The 16,026-nt window shown below is 43.3% G+C and overlaps 1 protein-coding gene across 1 annotated transcript; it reads left to right on the forward strand.

Annotated features, from left to right (window-relative positions):
• The first annotated feature begins 2,262 nt into the window (after positions 1-2,262).
• On the forward strand, positions 2,263-10,908 carry LOC135375372 (uncharacterized). Its single transcript, XM_064608088.1, has 8 exons — positions 2,263-2,343; positions 2,441-2,699; positions 3,738-3,784; positions 6,203-6,379; positions 6,503-6,655; positions 6,973-7,023; positions 7,802-8,027; positions 10,490-10,908. Exons 1-8 carry the CDS (start codon positions 2,263-2,265, stop codon positions 10,597-10,599), a joined length of 1,104 nt encoding a protein of 367 aa, XP_064464158.1. The 3' UTR covers positions 10,600-10,908.
• The last annotated feature ends 5,118 nt before the right edge of the window (positions 10,909-16,026 follow it).

Genomic DNA, 16,026 nt, shown 5'->3' on the forward strand with positions numbered 1-16,026 from the left:
GCTGGCTAACCTTTTCAGTGACTTTCATCTTTCATCGTTAAGAAGGGCCAAATCGTTTCATCAAGTATGTACGAACCCCTTCTAGCAAACAAAGATACTGAGGGAAGCCAAACGCAAGAAAGAAAAAAAAAGGCGCAAACACGCAGAAACTAAAAGCAAAATGCAACATTCAGCATAAGCTTGAAAGATGCGTTCGCACTTGCACTTGTCAAAGAAGGCTGTTGCGGCATCTAAAATGCTGAAAAATGCAATAATTCAGTAGAGTCGACAAAAAGGCAGGCAACCCCGAAAATGACACACACAGGCTTTTATAGGCATTCGTAGGCAGATGCCTAAAATTCCGTGGCCTAGTTATCACCTGAGAACTTTCTCACATTATCTGAATATTCTACAGCACTGAGGGCTTTTAACGCTTTTTGATAATGTACCAAGCGGCCCATTTCGCAACACTGTGTCGAAGCACCTTAAGTAACACGTATGGATTCTGTTGAGAAGCCGTCCAAGTGCAATCTCCGTTCTGCAGTGTCACAAGAAGACACACAAGACAACGGCAAGTGATGTTCCTCCTGTGGGATAGATGGCACTTCTTGAAAGTACCGGACACGTTTCTGCAAAATGTCTCGTCTTTAATCAGGCAGGAATCCCTTACAACGGGTCGTGTTACCTCAGACTGTCACGTAGGGAATATTATTCCAGTGCATAAACCTGGTACATGGCGAACATTTTCCTGCCAATTATCGTACTGTATCTCGTATGAGCCTTCCCCGTTAATTCTTGAGAAACATCATTGTGAAAGATGTTTTAGACTTCCCTCTAGAGCATAACTTTTTCTACACTTATCAACATGGCTTTCGCAGGGGCTGCTCGTGTGAAACCCAGCTCACCGGCAAAACACTGACTGTGACATTCTCATCTTGATTTAGGATCTCAAGTTGACACTGTTTTTCTGGGCTTTGCAAAGCTTTTCATAGGGTACCCCATAACTGTCTTGTCCATAAGTCTGAGAAAAATAAAATTGCTAGCTGTGGGCAACCATGTGCCAAGGTAGACACCAAATTTGCATTTCCCGTTGAGTACTGCGACACAGCTGTATGTTGCATGCGCGTAACAGCTTGGATGCAACAGTGATATCAACGCCGCAGAGTGTATCGAAACTAAACTTAGATAACAAGAACAACAAAAGTGGATACGTAAGTGCCAATGTTGCCCACTAAAATGCTGGTGGTCTGGCATGAGTCGTCGCCCCGACCGATTGGGAGATGTGCACCAACTGCCCGGCTTGTCTCTCCATTAGCAACTCTCATCTGGTAAGCCCAGAAGGAGTAAGCCCCTTTCTGCGTTTTCATGATATAGACAAAGCGAGCACGAAAAGCTGAATGCAAACAGTCTGCAAAAATTCCCACGCACATAGGAATGAAGTGGTGATGGTGAATAAAAATAACATGCTTTACATAAACGTTACACATTTTACACGAACTTCTTGCCATGTATACCGTATATTTTTATCCTTTATATGGATTTACATGGATGTGGTTTTTCCTGTTGAGTTCCATGGCCAGGCCTGCATCGTCTCGAAGAAAGTGTGCAACTACACTAGGACTAATTATCTTGTATTCGTTAATTAATTAACTCTTAAAGTACGGGATTCCGGGCAAAAGAAGCAAGATAGCAGAATGAGAGAACACACTAGCTGAAAGCCGTTCTACATTTAAGAAATCGTGAAACACACATGTGCTAGGATATCAATGAATTCTGGTGCGCCAACGAGCAAAAACTGAAACTGTGGAAACAGGGAATGCAGGGAGTACAGCTCTCATTTCACATCCAACTGTCTTTTGTAAAGTGTATTGTGCGGTGACATTACGTCGCAGATCGGAAATATTTTGCATGGTGACTCCTTTGGACAGCTTCACAGATGAAGCAGGGTTTCGAGTCACGTTAAATGTCACTTCCATGCTCCTTTAAGATTCTTTGAACATGGAATGCCTTTCAACTGGGACAGTCTTTCGTTCTGCTCATTCTGCTGCCTTGCTTTTGCCCAAAGTCCCCCAATTAAAGAGTCAATGAACAAAGTTCAGATAATCATTCACCTCGTAGTTGCGCACTTTTCTTGAGAGGATGTCTGCCCCATCGTAGAACTCAACTGCAAAAGTTGGCGTATATGCCGTTATCTTTTTCTAAAAAATCGTGCGCAGCATTAAAATATAGCGCCCCGTTTATTTACTTGTCATTCCCGCAGTTACGGTGGCTGAGCTCGTTCAGATGCTTGCCAAAGGAAAAGTTGCCGTGGCAGACAGCGTTTTAGAGGGCCGAGGAGCTGAGCAACCTAGTTCAACTAGAAAGGTACGTACTTTCAGGAGATTCAGTTGATAAACATCGCATTCATGAGCAGTCGCATACCACAACCAGCTTTTTTTTCTTTTTTTTTTTTTCGTTACAGGCTGTCTCGGATAAAGCAGTAGCCCGGAACGAGGCCGTTGGCAGGAAAAGAAAGGTGCTGTCCCAGCAACTCAGCAGCAGCTCCGATGATGGTGAGGACGATGACGACTACGACGACGACTGGGTGCCAAAGAGACTCCTTCTGGAGGAGCAGCGCAAGGTGTCCGTGCTTCGCCAGAAACTTCACTCTCTGCGACAGAAGCACGAGAAGCTCCAAATGCGCCACGATCGCCTCGAGGATCTCATGCTGGGCAGGCTGGGTGAGTTTGTCTTCCTCGACCGTGGCTGTTTTGCCTTTTTTTTTTTTTTTACCGCTTTCCCGTGTGTTGTTTTTGTGTTGAACGGGTGATGGCGTGGGGGAGGTGAAAAGAACAAATGGACGATATTCTATTTCTGTGTTCAGTCGGAAATACAAAAATACAAAATACTAGAGATGGGACGAATCCATTTTACGAATCCGAATCCAAATCCGAGGGACGTTCTGCGAATCCACGAATCTTGCGAATCTTTTGAATCCTCTCTTTAAAAAGAGCTTAAAAATATAAGGAAGAAAAAAAGAATTCTATTGAAAAGTGTTTTGAAGCAGAATATGCTGCATTTTTAATAGCTAAAACCGGCGCTAAAAACACTAAGAACATAACAGGATGGACGCACTGAACTTTCAACAACTCCAACTTTAAAAAAACAGTGTCCGTCCTGTTATGTTCTTATAGTGTTTTTAGCACTGGTTTTAGCTGTTTTATCATTCGTGACCAACAGGCCAAAATTGGTATTTTATGCTACATTTCTTTAGGAAAAAAAAACATTACATAACATTTCGTTTTGGGAGAAAATACACCCCTGTAGTAGTTGATTTATTTAACATATTGTTCATCGACTACAAGAAATACATAAACTCTCGAGTACAAATTATCTTCATTAAGCTAAACCAACAATCAAAAGCAAAACAATATTACTTTTAAACTTGTAATATAACAGTTCCTGCCTGAACTCTTTCAGTTCAGAGCAACGTAAACAAAAAAAACAAACAAGAAAACACCCGACTGTAAATTAGGCTTTCGGCGGACTCCGGAAGCGCCAGTTTGAAAAAGAAACGAACAAATGTGGTTGCTGGATTCGAAAGATCCGATTCGCCGTTTTGGGCACTTTGATTCGGATTTGCGAATCTCATGGATTCGAGGATTTGCAGATTCATTCTGCACATCCCAACAAAGTACAAATTCAAAGATACGGAAATATGAAATACAGATGTGTGTATTAATTTTATTATGTTTTGCTCCATTTTCTGTTGCTTTCAGAGTCCTGGTCCACCTCAAATGGAGGAAATGACACCCACTTCCACGAGGTATGAACATTATTCGCATACAAAAAAAATTACCCAGTGTAGAAACAACGATACAGTCAACCCTCGATTTATGAACACCCTCGGTTCCCCAAAAAATCGTTCATAAATCAAGGGATTCATAAATCAAAAATTCAGTGAGTACTATCGAGCAAATGGAACAGTATTTCCGAGATGGGATTGTGTTTATAATGCAATATATTGTTTAATTTTGCTTTGGACCATGCCTTCCGCTGTGTCAATCTTGGAAAGAAGAGATGTCAGCACATTCGCACTCAACTGGTCTCGGATTTCCTCTGAGATTTTTAACCTATGTTTATTAATCTCCGGGTGACAGCGGACACCTTATTCATCAATTGAGGTCAGGAACACTTCTGCAAAAACCGTTTGTTGTTCGGATTTTGAGGGGTTAAGAATCGGGAGTGCAATACCTGGAAAACGTTTTTTCTGTTCAGGTGCCATTCATAAGGCCACGAATAATCCCTCGAAGGTTTCTGTTGGCCTCGGAATGATCCGTTCACAAATTCAGGGCAAAAACTCCTAGTTGGTTCCCAGAAATTCCATTCATTATTCGAATATCGAGGTTCATAAAACGAAGGAAAAATACACGTAAAAAGTTTGGTTTCTCGTGCTAGTGTTCATAAAACGAGGGAATTCATAAATCGAAGGTTCATAAATCGAGGGTTGACTGTAGAAGGAACCAAATAACGTTAAACCTCGGGTGGTTGATATATTGCGCTAAAATCGGTTAAAAACCCCGGTGCAGCAGATGATAGTGAAAACAAAGGATGAATGGTGCTTTGTGTCTTTGTATCATGCCTCGTTTTCACCACCACCTGCGGCACTGGGGTTTTTAATTGACCTTAGAAGGATACAGAGGATTTGCTTGTTTGTTTATGTGCATGTGTAGACGCATGAAAGTAACAAACTCAAACACTGTGCTGAACTAGCTGTGGTTTGCCTCGGCCAATTCTCGTTGCTTACGGCATGGAAGTAGCTTGACCAACGTAACAGGGAGGAATCTTGCGATTCTTTCTTTCGATATTAGTCACACATGTCTGATTAGTAATATATTGCAAACGTTAGAAAAATGTGGTAGAGAAAAAGGACAGTGCTTCTGGATGACACAGCTGCAGCAGATTCTCGATGATACAAATCTCACGGGGTAGACGAAAAACTTTGTATAATCCAAAATTCGTATCAAAAGACCCAGCAAGTGCTACCCCAGTCGCGCGACAGTGTTCTAAAGCTAGCTTTTCCTAAAGCATGCAGGCGTTAGGTGATGCTCGACTTGCGAAACTGTGACTATAATGTTACCAGAAGTTTTCCTGGTATGTTCCCTCCACGTGCTCTGGTCGCTGTTTTCCGCCAGTGCGAGGTCACATAGCTTCCCAAGCAGCACAATGTACTGAATGCCGAATGCAATAGGGGTGGACGGGTAGGTGAAAGGCTTTGAACAAACTCGTGAAACTAAAGAACATTCATAAGACACATACCGTCCACCCCTATTGCACTCGACTTTCAGTACGTTGTGCTGCATGGGTCAGATTTTATTGTTGCGAGGGGGGTAAAAAGGGTCAAAACAGAGATAAGTTGATAAGGTTTGGGGCTGTGTAATCCCTTCGATCTTATCTCCTCCGGCACTGCCAGAGGGAGAGTCATTGCTTGCATCGTGCGACGCGATGTAAGGTAGCTCGTGGTGAGGATCTCCCTCCCTTTTCGGAAAAAGAAGCAATCTCACGTCACGAGGGAACAACCTCTGTCTCATCCTCAGCTCGTTCGTATCATCCGTAATGGCAAGATAATGCGTTCGTATCATCCGAACTCACAGACATGGGAAGAGTAGGCATTCCGCCTGAGACCGGAAAAGAATTTGTATCATCCCGAAATTCGTATCATCGAGATTCTGCTGTATGTTTATAGGTGCCCCCCATCACATAAAGCATTATTATTCTCATTACACCTGTGTGTGCACTGCTCTTGGTAGCATAGTCGATGGTAAGCCCATTCCTTTTGCCTGCACCTCCTGAACTAGTTTAAGCTCGCATGTATTTAAGAAATGGTGCAGCATTTTTCTTTCAAGAAGGAGCGAACCTAGTGTGTCGGTCTGCTTATCTAAAGATCACGAATTCAGTCCCAGCCAAGGATGGTGGCAACTTCGTGGAAGTGTACAAGTTGCTCATACCTTCCGCAGAAGAACATTAAATGCCGCGTGTCACGCGTCGCGATTTTGGCGCACGTTAAAGAACCTTCGGGTGGGGCAAAAAATTAATCCACAGACCCGACCATCACCTGTGGCATCGCTCATTATTGCAGCCGTCTCTTAAGCTGACGTGAAGCCTCGAATTATTGTACTGCGCGCATTTGCAAGATTTCACAGCTTTAACGAACAATGTCTGTTCAACTCCCGTTTGGAGAAAGATATTAATCTCGGCATTGTTGTTCCAACAGGCCGCACTGCACTCGTCAACCACTCAGTTTGGCACCTTTGCAGAGCGTGAGAACCCCGTTCTTTCAACACGGAATCCCGTTTTACCCCTGACGCACCATCCTACGGGCCCCAACACTGCAGAATGCAATGCTGTCCAGGGCACAAAGGTACTCTGTTCGTGAGAATTTCTCCGTAACCGTAGCTGAAATTTATAATCAGCTGAGGATACTCTTTGTACATTAAACAGAGCATGGCATGCATTACTGTCTTGTACTTCGCTTTTTCCTTAGACGGCAGCAGCCATCGTCGTGCAGGCATCAGCAGTGCCAGCACCACCAGAGAGGGAGACAGCAAAAGGAGTGAGCTACCAAGGAGTGGGAGAACAGCTTGGGGGGAGGGATCAGCCGGTCCACTCCTCCTTGGCACCGGGGAATCCTGGCATGGTAAGTGTGTGTTCGTAAGCTTTATTCCACAAATAAGAGAAGAGTGTACAAAGAGGTCAAGTCCTGTAGATCACATAAAAACAAAATGGAGAAACCGACACTGAAGATTTTTGTTTAAGTTTAAGTTTTAAGCTTGTAAAAATTAAACTTAAACAAAAATCTTCAGTGTCGGTTTCTGTACTTATGAATAAGAGAATAAGAAATCCGCAAGAATATGAGGAATGTCTGCTGGATGTAGCCTCTATCTCATGTTACGACATTTTTCACTAGGTTGGCTGATTATTGCAGAGCCTCACGTTCAGTCTCTCATCTTACAGGAGAATCGAGGAGGAGCGACCCCAGCGCTGTTTGTCGAAGTGGATGGACAGGTGATATATACGCACGCATTATACCAAGTGTCCCCGAAAATGTGTCATTGAATTATAATAAAAAAAACTATGCCACCTAGAATCATGCGGTTAACGGCATTTGTTCTTATTAGGTTTTCGCCACCTCCTCATGTGAGTGTCGTGTAACGTAAGTTTAATGATGTAAATTTTATTAAGTTTAATTATGAAAACCAATGTGAACAGCGTGCCGAATTCACTCAAATTCATGATAATTGACATTGATATTCACGAGCTATCCCATCGGAAAATCTTCTGGAGCACCGGACCATGACACGCAATGACTTTTTGAGCGCAATCGCTCTCAGTCTGACGAAAGGAGGTTCCAAAGCCAGCCCACAGTGATACAGTAGAATCTCGATGATACGAATCTCATGACAGTTCTCATGACAGCTTGGTTCGCTCTGTGTTAGTTTTTGCCTTGAACAAAGTCTCTATGTTGTTGGGTGTGTCAGGTGCTTGCTGCTTACAATTTGCCGTTAAATAGAACGTGCCTTGTGAAAAGCGTTTGTTAAATCGAGTGCAGAAATGCAGTGACATCTGTGGGGTAATGCACATATGACAGAAGTAATACACGAAGAGAGGCTTTCGTTAAATCGACCTTTACTGTGCGGAGGTTCAACTGTATTAGCTGTGTGCTGACGGTGTCGATGTCTCGCTCGTTGCAGAAGACTACGCACATCCTTTTGGATACGAATGCAAATGATGCGCATTCTACACCCCTCAACCGCACCCCTGTAGCTGACTTGTTTCCCCGCAGGTCCACCTTGGCAACAATGTCTTTGTGCCGACATCCAAGTGGCAGTGGCTTCAGCAGCGCACGCGGGACTCTCTGTTCTGCAAGGAGGTTGCCAGAGCCATCTGGGGAACTGCTGGCCTCAAAGGACGCAGTGTCACTGGCACCATCTGCAGGAGGTTTGTGAACACAGACGTCGCTGCGACTGCTAAGCGGGCCCTCACACCCAGCAAGCTGGAAGCGGTCGGAAGTAAGTGGTGTGCTTTCACAACGCGTACAAGGTGTCCTGGCTAATAATTAGACCCTGAAGTTTTAGGGTTAAACCCGATTTTCCCCCGAATTTGCACCCCGAATCGAGGTTCACCGGTTTAGGGTTAAACCCGATTTCTACCCGCAAAACTGCACCTAAGCTAGGCACCTCACAGCAATGACATACTAATTTTTCACAAAATACACGGTTGATCTCAACATCTGATACTCTGGATAGGCTGTACAACGAACGTTTGTTCGACAATAGAGCCCGATTTATCCCCAAATTCAGTCTGATGGTAATTTTTCCGCCCGAATTTGCATGAATTTTCGACATCAAGTGATTCACCCGATTTCTACCCCCCGAAATTGATTGGAAAAATATAAAACCCGAAAACTTCAGGGTCTACTAATAATAGGTAGATTTAAAACTAGAGAAATCGTTTTTTAACTAGCGCATTGACCTAGGATGTTGTTGGTGCCTTCGTAAGTGCAGTTTTTAGTGTAGAATACATAGGGTTCTACATTTTTGGGTAAAACTCGATTTTTCGCAATAGTTCCCCCCCCCCCCCCCAACAGGTTTTCAATAACCCGATATCTACCTGAAATCCTTGCGGTCCTTCAACCTGTTGTTCTAAATCCAGAAACCGACACTGAAGATTTTTGTTTAAGTTTAATTTGTACAAGCTTTCGCGTGGACCTCCATGCGAAAGGTTGTACAAATTAAACTTAAACAAAAATCTTCAGTGTCAGTTTCTGTATTTTGTTTCTGTGATCTACAGGACTTGACTCCCCTGTTCGTATACGCTTGTTGTTCCACGTAAACCGTCGGAAAAGTGAATCATGATATCAGTAAAGAGAGCTATCTGTGACAACCCATTTGTCCTCCTTTTCTAATCTCCTCCCGCAGGAGTCAAAGACGAGCCTTTGTGGCGCTTGGACAAGTGTTTGAATACAGCGGTCGTTCACTGCCCCAGTTCTGAGTGGAAGTACAGTAGAATCTCGATGATACGATCAGGGATGATACGAATTCTTTTCCGGTCCCGGCCGGAATGCCTATTCTTCCCACGTATTAGAGTTCGGGTAATACGAACGCGTTATCTTGCCTTTACGGGTGATACGAATGAGCCGAGGATGCGACAGAGGTCGTTCCCTCGTGACGCGAGAGCGCGCGAGTCATATGCTGCTGCGTCTTTCGAAAAGGGAGGGGCGATCCTCACCACGAACTCCTTACATCATGTAGCGCAATGCAAGCAATGACTTTCCTTTCGGTGGTGGAGATAAGATCATAGGGATTGAACGGTCCGGAATCTTATCACCTCATCTCTGTTTTGACCCTTTTTACCCCCCTCGCAACAATAAACCGCGAAGCTGTGTGACATCGGTCCTGCGGAAAACAGCGACCAGAACACGTGGAGGGAACATATCGGGACAACTTGTGGCAACATTACGCGTCACCATTCCGCAAGTCGGCTTCACCTAACGCTTGCGTGCTTTAGGAGAAGCTCGCTTTAGACCACTGTCGCGCGACTCGCGGGTGACATGCACGTGCTACGTCTTTTGAATCATCTTTTGAATTTGAGCAGCATTGGCCAAATACGGAGACACAAAAGCGTTACAACCGACCTCTTTCATTGACAGTAACGAAAAATGAACAGTCACTGTCTGTTTTCTTGCCTCAATTTTTATTTTGGTTTAATTCGTTTCATACGAATTTCATCGAATTTTTTCCGCGACCCCGTGAGATTCGTATCATCGAGATTCTACTGTGTAAAGATTCTTGTTTCGCGTCCCAGTGTACACAGCCGTCTTACGGCTTTCGTTTCGCCTGAACATTCCTTGACGACATAACAAACAAACCCAACGGATCGTGTTCCTGATTTCTCCCTGAATTCTCGCGCATAAATAGGACCCGTTTCCCCCCCCCCCCCCAAAAAAAAAAAATTAGAAAAATCGTAAAACCCAAAAAGAAGGATAGCACTGGCTTACATAACAAACAAAGTAACAAAATTTGTCTGGACGTTTCGACGTCTATGCAGACGTCATCGTCAGCAAAGAAACAACAGCGCGTGAGTCCTTAGGTCTTATAACAATCTGGCAGTGGCCCCTTGTGGTTGTTACAGGAATTCTTCTCATGGTGTATGTGCCATGACTCAAGGAATCTTCTCACTCCCCATCTTTGTTACTTTACCCCAATTTTGTTACTTTGTTTGTTTATGTAAGCCAGTGCTATCCTTCTTTTTATTATACATGACTCCTGGCTTCTGGTCTATTTTCATAAAACCCAAAAACAAAGAACCCTAAGAATACAGTCATTGTTTATAGTCCCTAAAGGAAAAAGGTCTCTCCATATTTATAAGAAATCTGTCTATGTGGTTAGCCAGGACACCTTGTATATATATATATATATATCACTTACTTGGATATTCCAAGGAGGTCACGTAGTGTATACTAAACTTTCAGATGCATTCGACAAGTTCATCGAAGAAAATTCCTCCACAGAGACAAAGAAGCAAAGGCGGGCAAAGATGAATAGGTACATTGCAGAAATGCTACAGGACATGAATAAGTAATACCATTCTTTAGCATATCTGTAATATAATATCTATATATAATATATAATATAAAAGTAAAATAATAAGACGTGGACCACAGATTACAGGAAAGTTAACAAAAACTAATAGTGGCACTGTCGAAACGTCGACCATTCTGTTATAATCTGTGTGTTAAATTACCCATTAAACAAATTAGTTTTTAACATTCCTGTAAACTGTCGTCCACGCCTTATTATTTTACTTTTAATAAATATATATATATATATATATATCTACTGTAATATAATGTATATATTGTCATCTGTATGCAGGGTGGCCCACCAACCATGATAGAAATTCCTAGTAAATAACATGGGCAACGAGGAAGCATGTGGTCAAGGGCTTCTTTTCTGTCAGTTTTACATTTGCCACATATTGGTGCCATTTTTATTTCATTTCAATTGATGAAAACTTGATTTCTTCAACTGAACTCTGGAATATCCCAAGTCAGCCTAACGTTTTTCTTGTGGAAATGGATTTCTCGTCATCCTACTCGGTATAGTACAGTCGCCGGCTTGACTTTTCGGACCCCAACTTTTCGAACATTCTCGATTATTCACACACGCTGATACTTCGGACTCTGTTTGTCCAACCAGCGAATTTCTCTCTTGGGGTGACGGAAAATATTGGCACCATCCGAAATTCTTATCAAAATAAATCAACCAACTAAAATATTGAGGGGAAAAAAAGGCAATGATTCAAAGGCTCGATTCAAAATGCCCAGCACGTGCTGCCCACCCGCGGGTCGCGCGACAGCGCTGTAAAGCGAACTTCACCTAAAGCACGCATGCGTTAGGTGAAGCCGACTTGCAGATTTGATGGCGGCACCCCCTTTGTCAGTGCACAGTGACGAAATGTCGCTTCGGGAAACAGAAGCTGATCTTATCAGGCAAGAGCTCGAAGCGTGTTAGGAGAGCATCGACAATTTTTTCTTCGTAACGTTTATTTTGAAGCGAAATCCGTCTTTTCGGACTGCTCGATTATTCGGACTTTTGCGCGGTCCCCGCGGAGTCTGATAAATTGGAAGGCGACTGTGCCTGTAACTCAACAACATTTTCAAAAATAAATTGGAAAAGAAAACGTTAGGTTGACTTGGGAATTTGGGGGGTCCAATTCAAGAAAATAACTTTCCATCAATTGAAATTAAATAAAAATGCAGGATATGATTTTTGGCAAATTTATTTCAGCAGTTGTCATTGCGTTACATGCCTTTTCAGGTGCTATGCTCAGTAAAATGACCACGGGGAAACTGATTTCTACTAGGAAAGCATTAGGTTGACAATTCAGGAAATTAAATTTCTGTCAATCAAAATGAAAGAGAAATCATATCAATATGTGGCAAACTAGCCTGGCAGAAAAATCCGTTGACCGCATGTCTCTTCGTTGCCTCCAATATTTACTATGAATTTCTATCATGGTTGATGGACCACCTTGCATATTGTCAGCTGTATATAATGTATATATTAATGGAAATAATCCAAGAAATTTTACCTCTTTGAGAACAAGCTGGCACTTAAATATGTTTAAATTGGTGTAATGCAATACATATAAGTATTGCAAAATGCGCATCGTTTTGATGTTGTGTTGTGTCACCAAATGTATGTGAACTGTATGTACATACTTTTTGTAATACATCGTCACACACCTGCAGTTTTTTTGTTGTCCTTAATCAGAATAATCGGGGGAACACATTCATGATGCAGTTCTTCGGCATAATTCATAGAAAATTCATGTCACGTATACCATAGTCTCTGCAACACCATTTCCCAATATGACCCGTAACTACTGTGTTACATAACCCCATGTCTATGGGTCTCGTTTGGTTTCCCATGCATCTTCCAATGTGGTCTCTGTTGGAAGGGCGAGCGAAATCTCTGGAAACAGGGAACTTTGTGGAGAAGGTCAAAAGGTCGATGAGGAACTTTGGCAAGTCTATATCTCAGCCCTTCCATCTGATGTGAAAGGGTGTGGTAGCCTCGTTGTTGGGAAGTTGGGTTGTTGAAGCCAGGCAGAGCTTAGAAACGTCAGAAGCAAGCCGCTGTCCAGCAGGTATGAGCAAGTGTCACACTAGTTTTCACTGTAGAGGGGACTCCAAATGCAATATAATACAAACTATGGTGGTGGACTTCGCCACGCAAGTGAAGTGCTTTACAGGAAAAAGCACGCTTTACAGGAATACAACTGCAGGAGGTGCGCCCAGACTGCTTTCTTAAAATATATTCCCTACCTCGATTTCCACTATAACGGGGACTCCAAATGCATTGGAATACAAACTCTGGTCATGCACTTCACCACGCAAGTGAAGTGCTCTACAGGCAAAGCATGTGTTACAGGCATACAACTACAGGAGGTGCGCCCAGACCGATTGATTAAAGATTTATTATTCTCCAGCTCGATTTTTGCTATAACGGGGACTCCAAATGCACTGGAATACAAACTCTGGTCATGCACTTCGCCACGCAAGTGAAGTGCTCTACAGGCAAAGCATGCGTTACAGGCATACAACTACAGGAGGTGCGCCCAGACCGATTGATTAAAGATTTATTATTCTCCAGCTCGATTTTTGCTATATAGGGGACTCCAAATGCAATGTAATGTGAACTCCAGAGATGGGCCTCACCAAGTAAGTAAAGTGCTCTACAGGCAAAGCAGGCTTTACAGGAGTACAAGTGCAGGAGGTGCGCCCTGACCGATTGATTAAAGAATTATTCTCCACCTCGATTTTTGCTATATAGGGGACTTCAAATGCAATGTAATGTGAACTCCAGAGATGGGCTTCGCCAAGTAAGTAAAGTGCTTTACAGGAGTACAAGTGCAGGAGGTGCGCCCTGACCGATTAATTAAAGAATTATTCTCCACCTCGATTTTTGCTATATAGGGGACTTCAAATGCAATTTAATGTGAACTCCAGAGATGGGCTTCGCCAAGTAAGTAATGTGCTTTACAGGAGTACAAGTGCAGGAGGTGCGCCCTGACCGATTGATTAAAGAATTATTCTCCACCTCGATTTTTGCTATATAGGGGACTCCAAATGCAGTGTAATGTGAACTCCAGAGATGGGCTTTGCAAAGTAAGTAAAGTGCTCTACAGGCAAAGCACGCTTTACAGGAGTACAAGTGCAGGAGGTGCGCCCTGACCGATAGATTAAAGAATTATTCTCCACCTCGATTTTTGCTATATAGGGGACTCCAAATGCAATTTAATGTGAACTCCAGAGATGGGCTTCGCCACGTAAGTCAAGTGCTCAACAGGTAAAGCTCGCTTTACAGAAGTACAAATGCAGGAGGTGCGCCCAGACCGACTGATTAAAGAATTATTCTCCACCTCGATTTTCTCTATAAAGGGGACTCCAAATGCAATTTAATGTGAACTCCAGAGATGGGCTTCGCCACATAAGTCAAGTGCTCAACAGGCAAAGCACGCTTTACAGAAGTACAAATGCAGGAGGTGCGCCCAGACCGACTGATTAAAGAATTATTCTCCACCTCGATTTTCTCTATCAAGGGGACTTCATATGCAATTTAATGTGTACTCCAGAGATGGGCTTAGCCACGCAAGTCAAGTACTCAACAGGCAAAGCACGCTTTACAGGAGTACAAGTGCAGGAGGTGCGCCCAGACCGACTGATTAAAGAATTATTCTCCACCTCGATTTTCTCTATAAAGGGGACTCCAAATGCAATTTAATGTGAACTCCAGAGATGGGCTTCGCCACATAAGTCAAGTGCTCAACAGGCAAAGCACGCTTTACAGAAGTACAAGTGCAGGAGGTGCGCCCAGACCGACTGATTAAAGAATTATTCTCCACCTCGATTTTCTCTATAAAGGGGACTCCAAATGCAATTTAATGTGAACTCCAGAGATGGGCTTCGCCACGTAAGTCAAGTGCTCAACAGGTAAAGCTCGCTTTACAGAAGTACAAATGCAGGAGGTGCGCCCTGACCGATAGATTAAAGAATTATTCTCCACCTCGATTTTCTCTATAAGGGGGACTCCAAATGCAATTTAATGTGAACTCCAGAGATGGGCTTCGCCACATAAGTCAAGTGCTCAACAGGCAAAGCACGCTTTACAGAAGTACAAGTGCAGGAGGTGCGCCCAGACCGACTGATTAAAGAATTATTCTCCACCTCGATTTTTGCTATATAGGGGACTCCAAATGCAATTTAATGTGAACTCCAGAGATGGGCTTCGCCACGTAAGTCAAGTGCTCAACAGGTAAAGCTCGCTTTACAGAAGTACAAATGCAGGAGGTGCGCCCTGACCGATAGATTAAAAAATTATTCTCCACCTCGATTTTCTCTATAAAGGGGACTCCAAATGCAATTTAATGTGAACTCCAGAGATGGCTTCGCCACATAAGTCAAGTGCTCAACAGGCAAAGCACGCTTTACAGAAGTACAAATGCAGGAGGTGCGCCCAGACCGACTGATTAAAGAATTATTCTCCACCTCGATTTTCTCTATCAAGGGGACTTCATATGCAATTTAATGTGTACTCCAGAGATGGGCTTAGCCACGCAAGTCAAGTACTCAACAGGCAAAGCACGCTTTACAGGAGTACAAGTGCAGGAGGTGCGCCCAGACCGACTGATTAAAGAATTATTCTCCACCTCGATTTTCTCTATAAAGGGGACTCCAAATGCAATTTAATGTGAACTCCAGAGATGGGCTTCGCCACATAAGTCAAGTGCTCAACAGGCAAAGCACGCTTTACAGAAGTACAAGTGCAGGAGGTGCGCCCAGACCGACTGATTAAAGAATTATTCTCCACCTCGATTTTCTCTATAAAGGGGACTCCAAATGCAATTTAATGTGAACTCCAGAGATGGGCTTCGCCACATAAGTCAAGTGCTCAACAGGCAAAGCACGCTTTACAGAAGTACAAGTGCAGGAGGTGCGCCCAGACCGACTGATTAAAGAATTATTCTCCACCTCGATTTTCTCTATAAAGGGGACTCCAAATGCAATTTAATGTGAACTCCAGAGATGGGCTTCGCCACATAAGTCAAGTGCTCAACAGGCAAAGCACGCTTTACAGAAGTACAAGTGCAGGAGGTGCGCCCAGACCGACTGATTAAAGAATTATTCTCCACCTCGATTTTCTCTATAAAGGGGACTCCAAATGCAATTTAATGTGAACTCCAGAGATGGGCTTCGCCACATAAGTCAAGTGCTCAACAGGCAAAGCACGCTTTACAGAAGTACAAGTGCAGGAGGTGCGCCCAGACCGACTGATTAAAGAATTATTCTCCACCTCGATTTTCTCTATAAAGGGGACTCCAAATGCAATTTAATGTGAACTCCAGAGATGGGCTTCGCCACATAAGTCAAGTGCTCAACAGGCAAAGCACGCTTTACAGAAGTACAAGTGCAGGAGGTGCGCCCAGACCGACTGATTAAAGAAT

This window comes from Ornithodoros turicata, unplaced genomic scaffold (assembly GCF_037126465.1).
Source record: "Ornithodoros turicata isolate Travis unplaced genomic scaffold, ASM3712646v1 ctg00000858.1, whole genome shotgun sequence".
Classification (NCBI taxonomy): Eukaryota; Metazoa; Arthropoda; class Arachnida; order Ixodida; family Argasidae; genus Ornithodoros; species Ornithodoros turicata.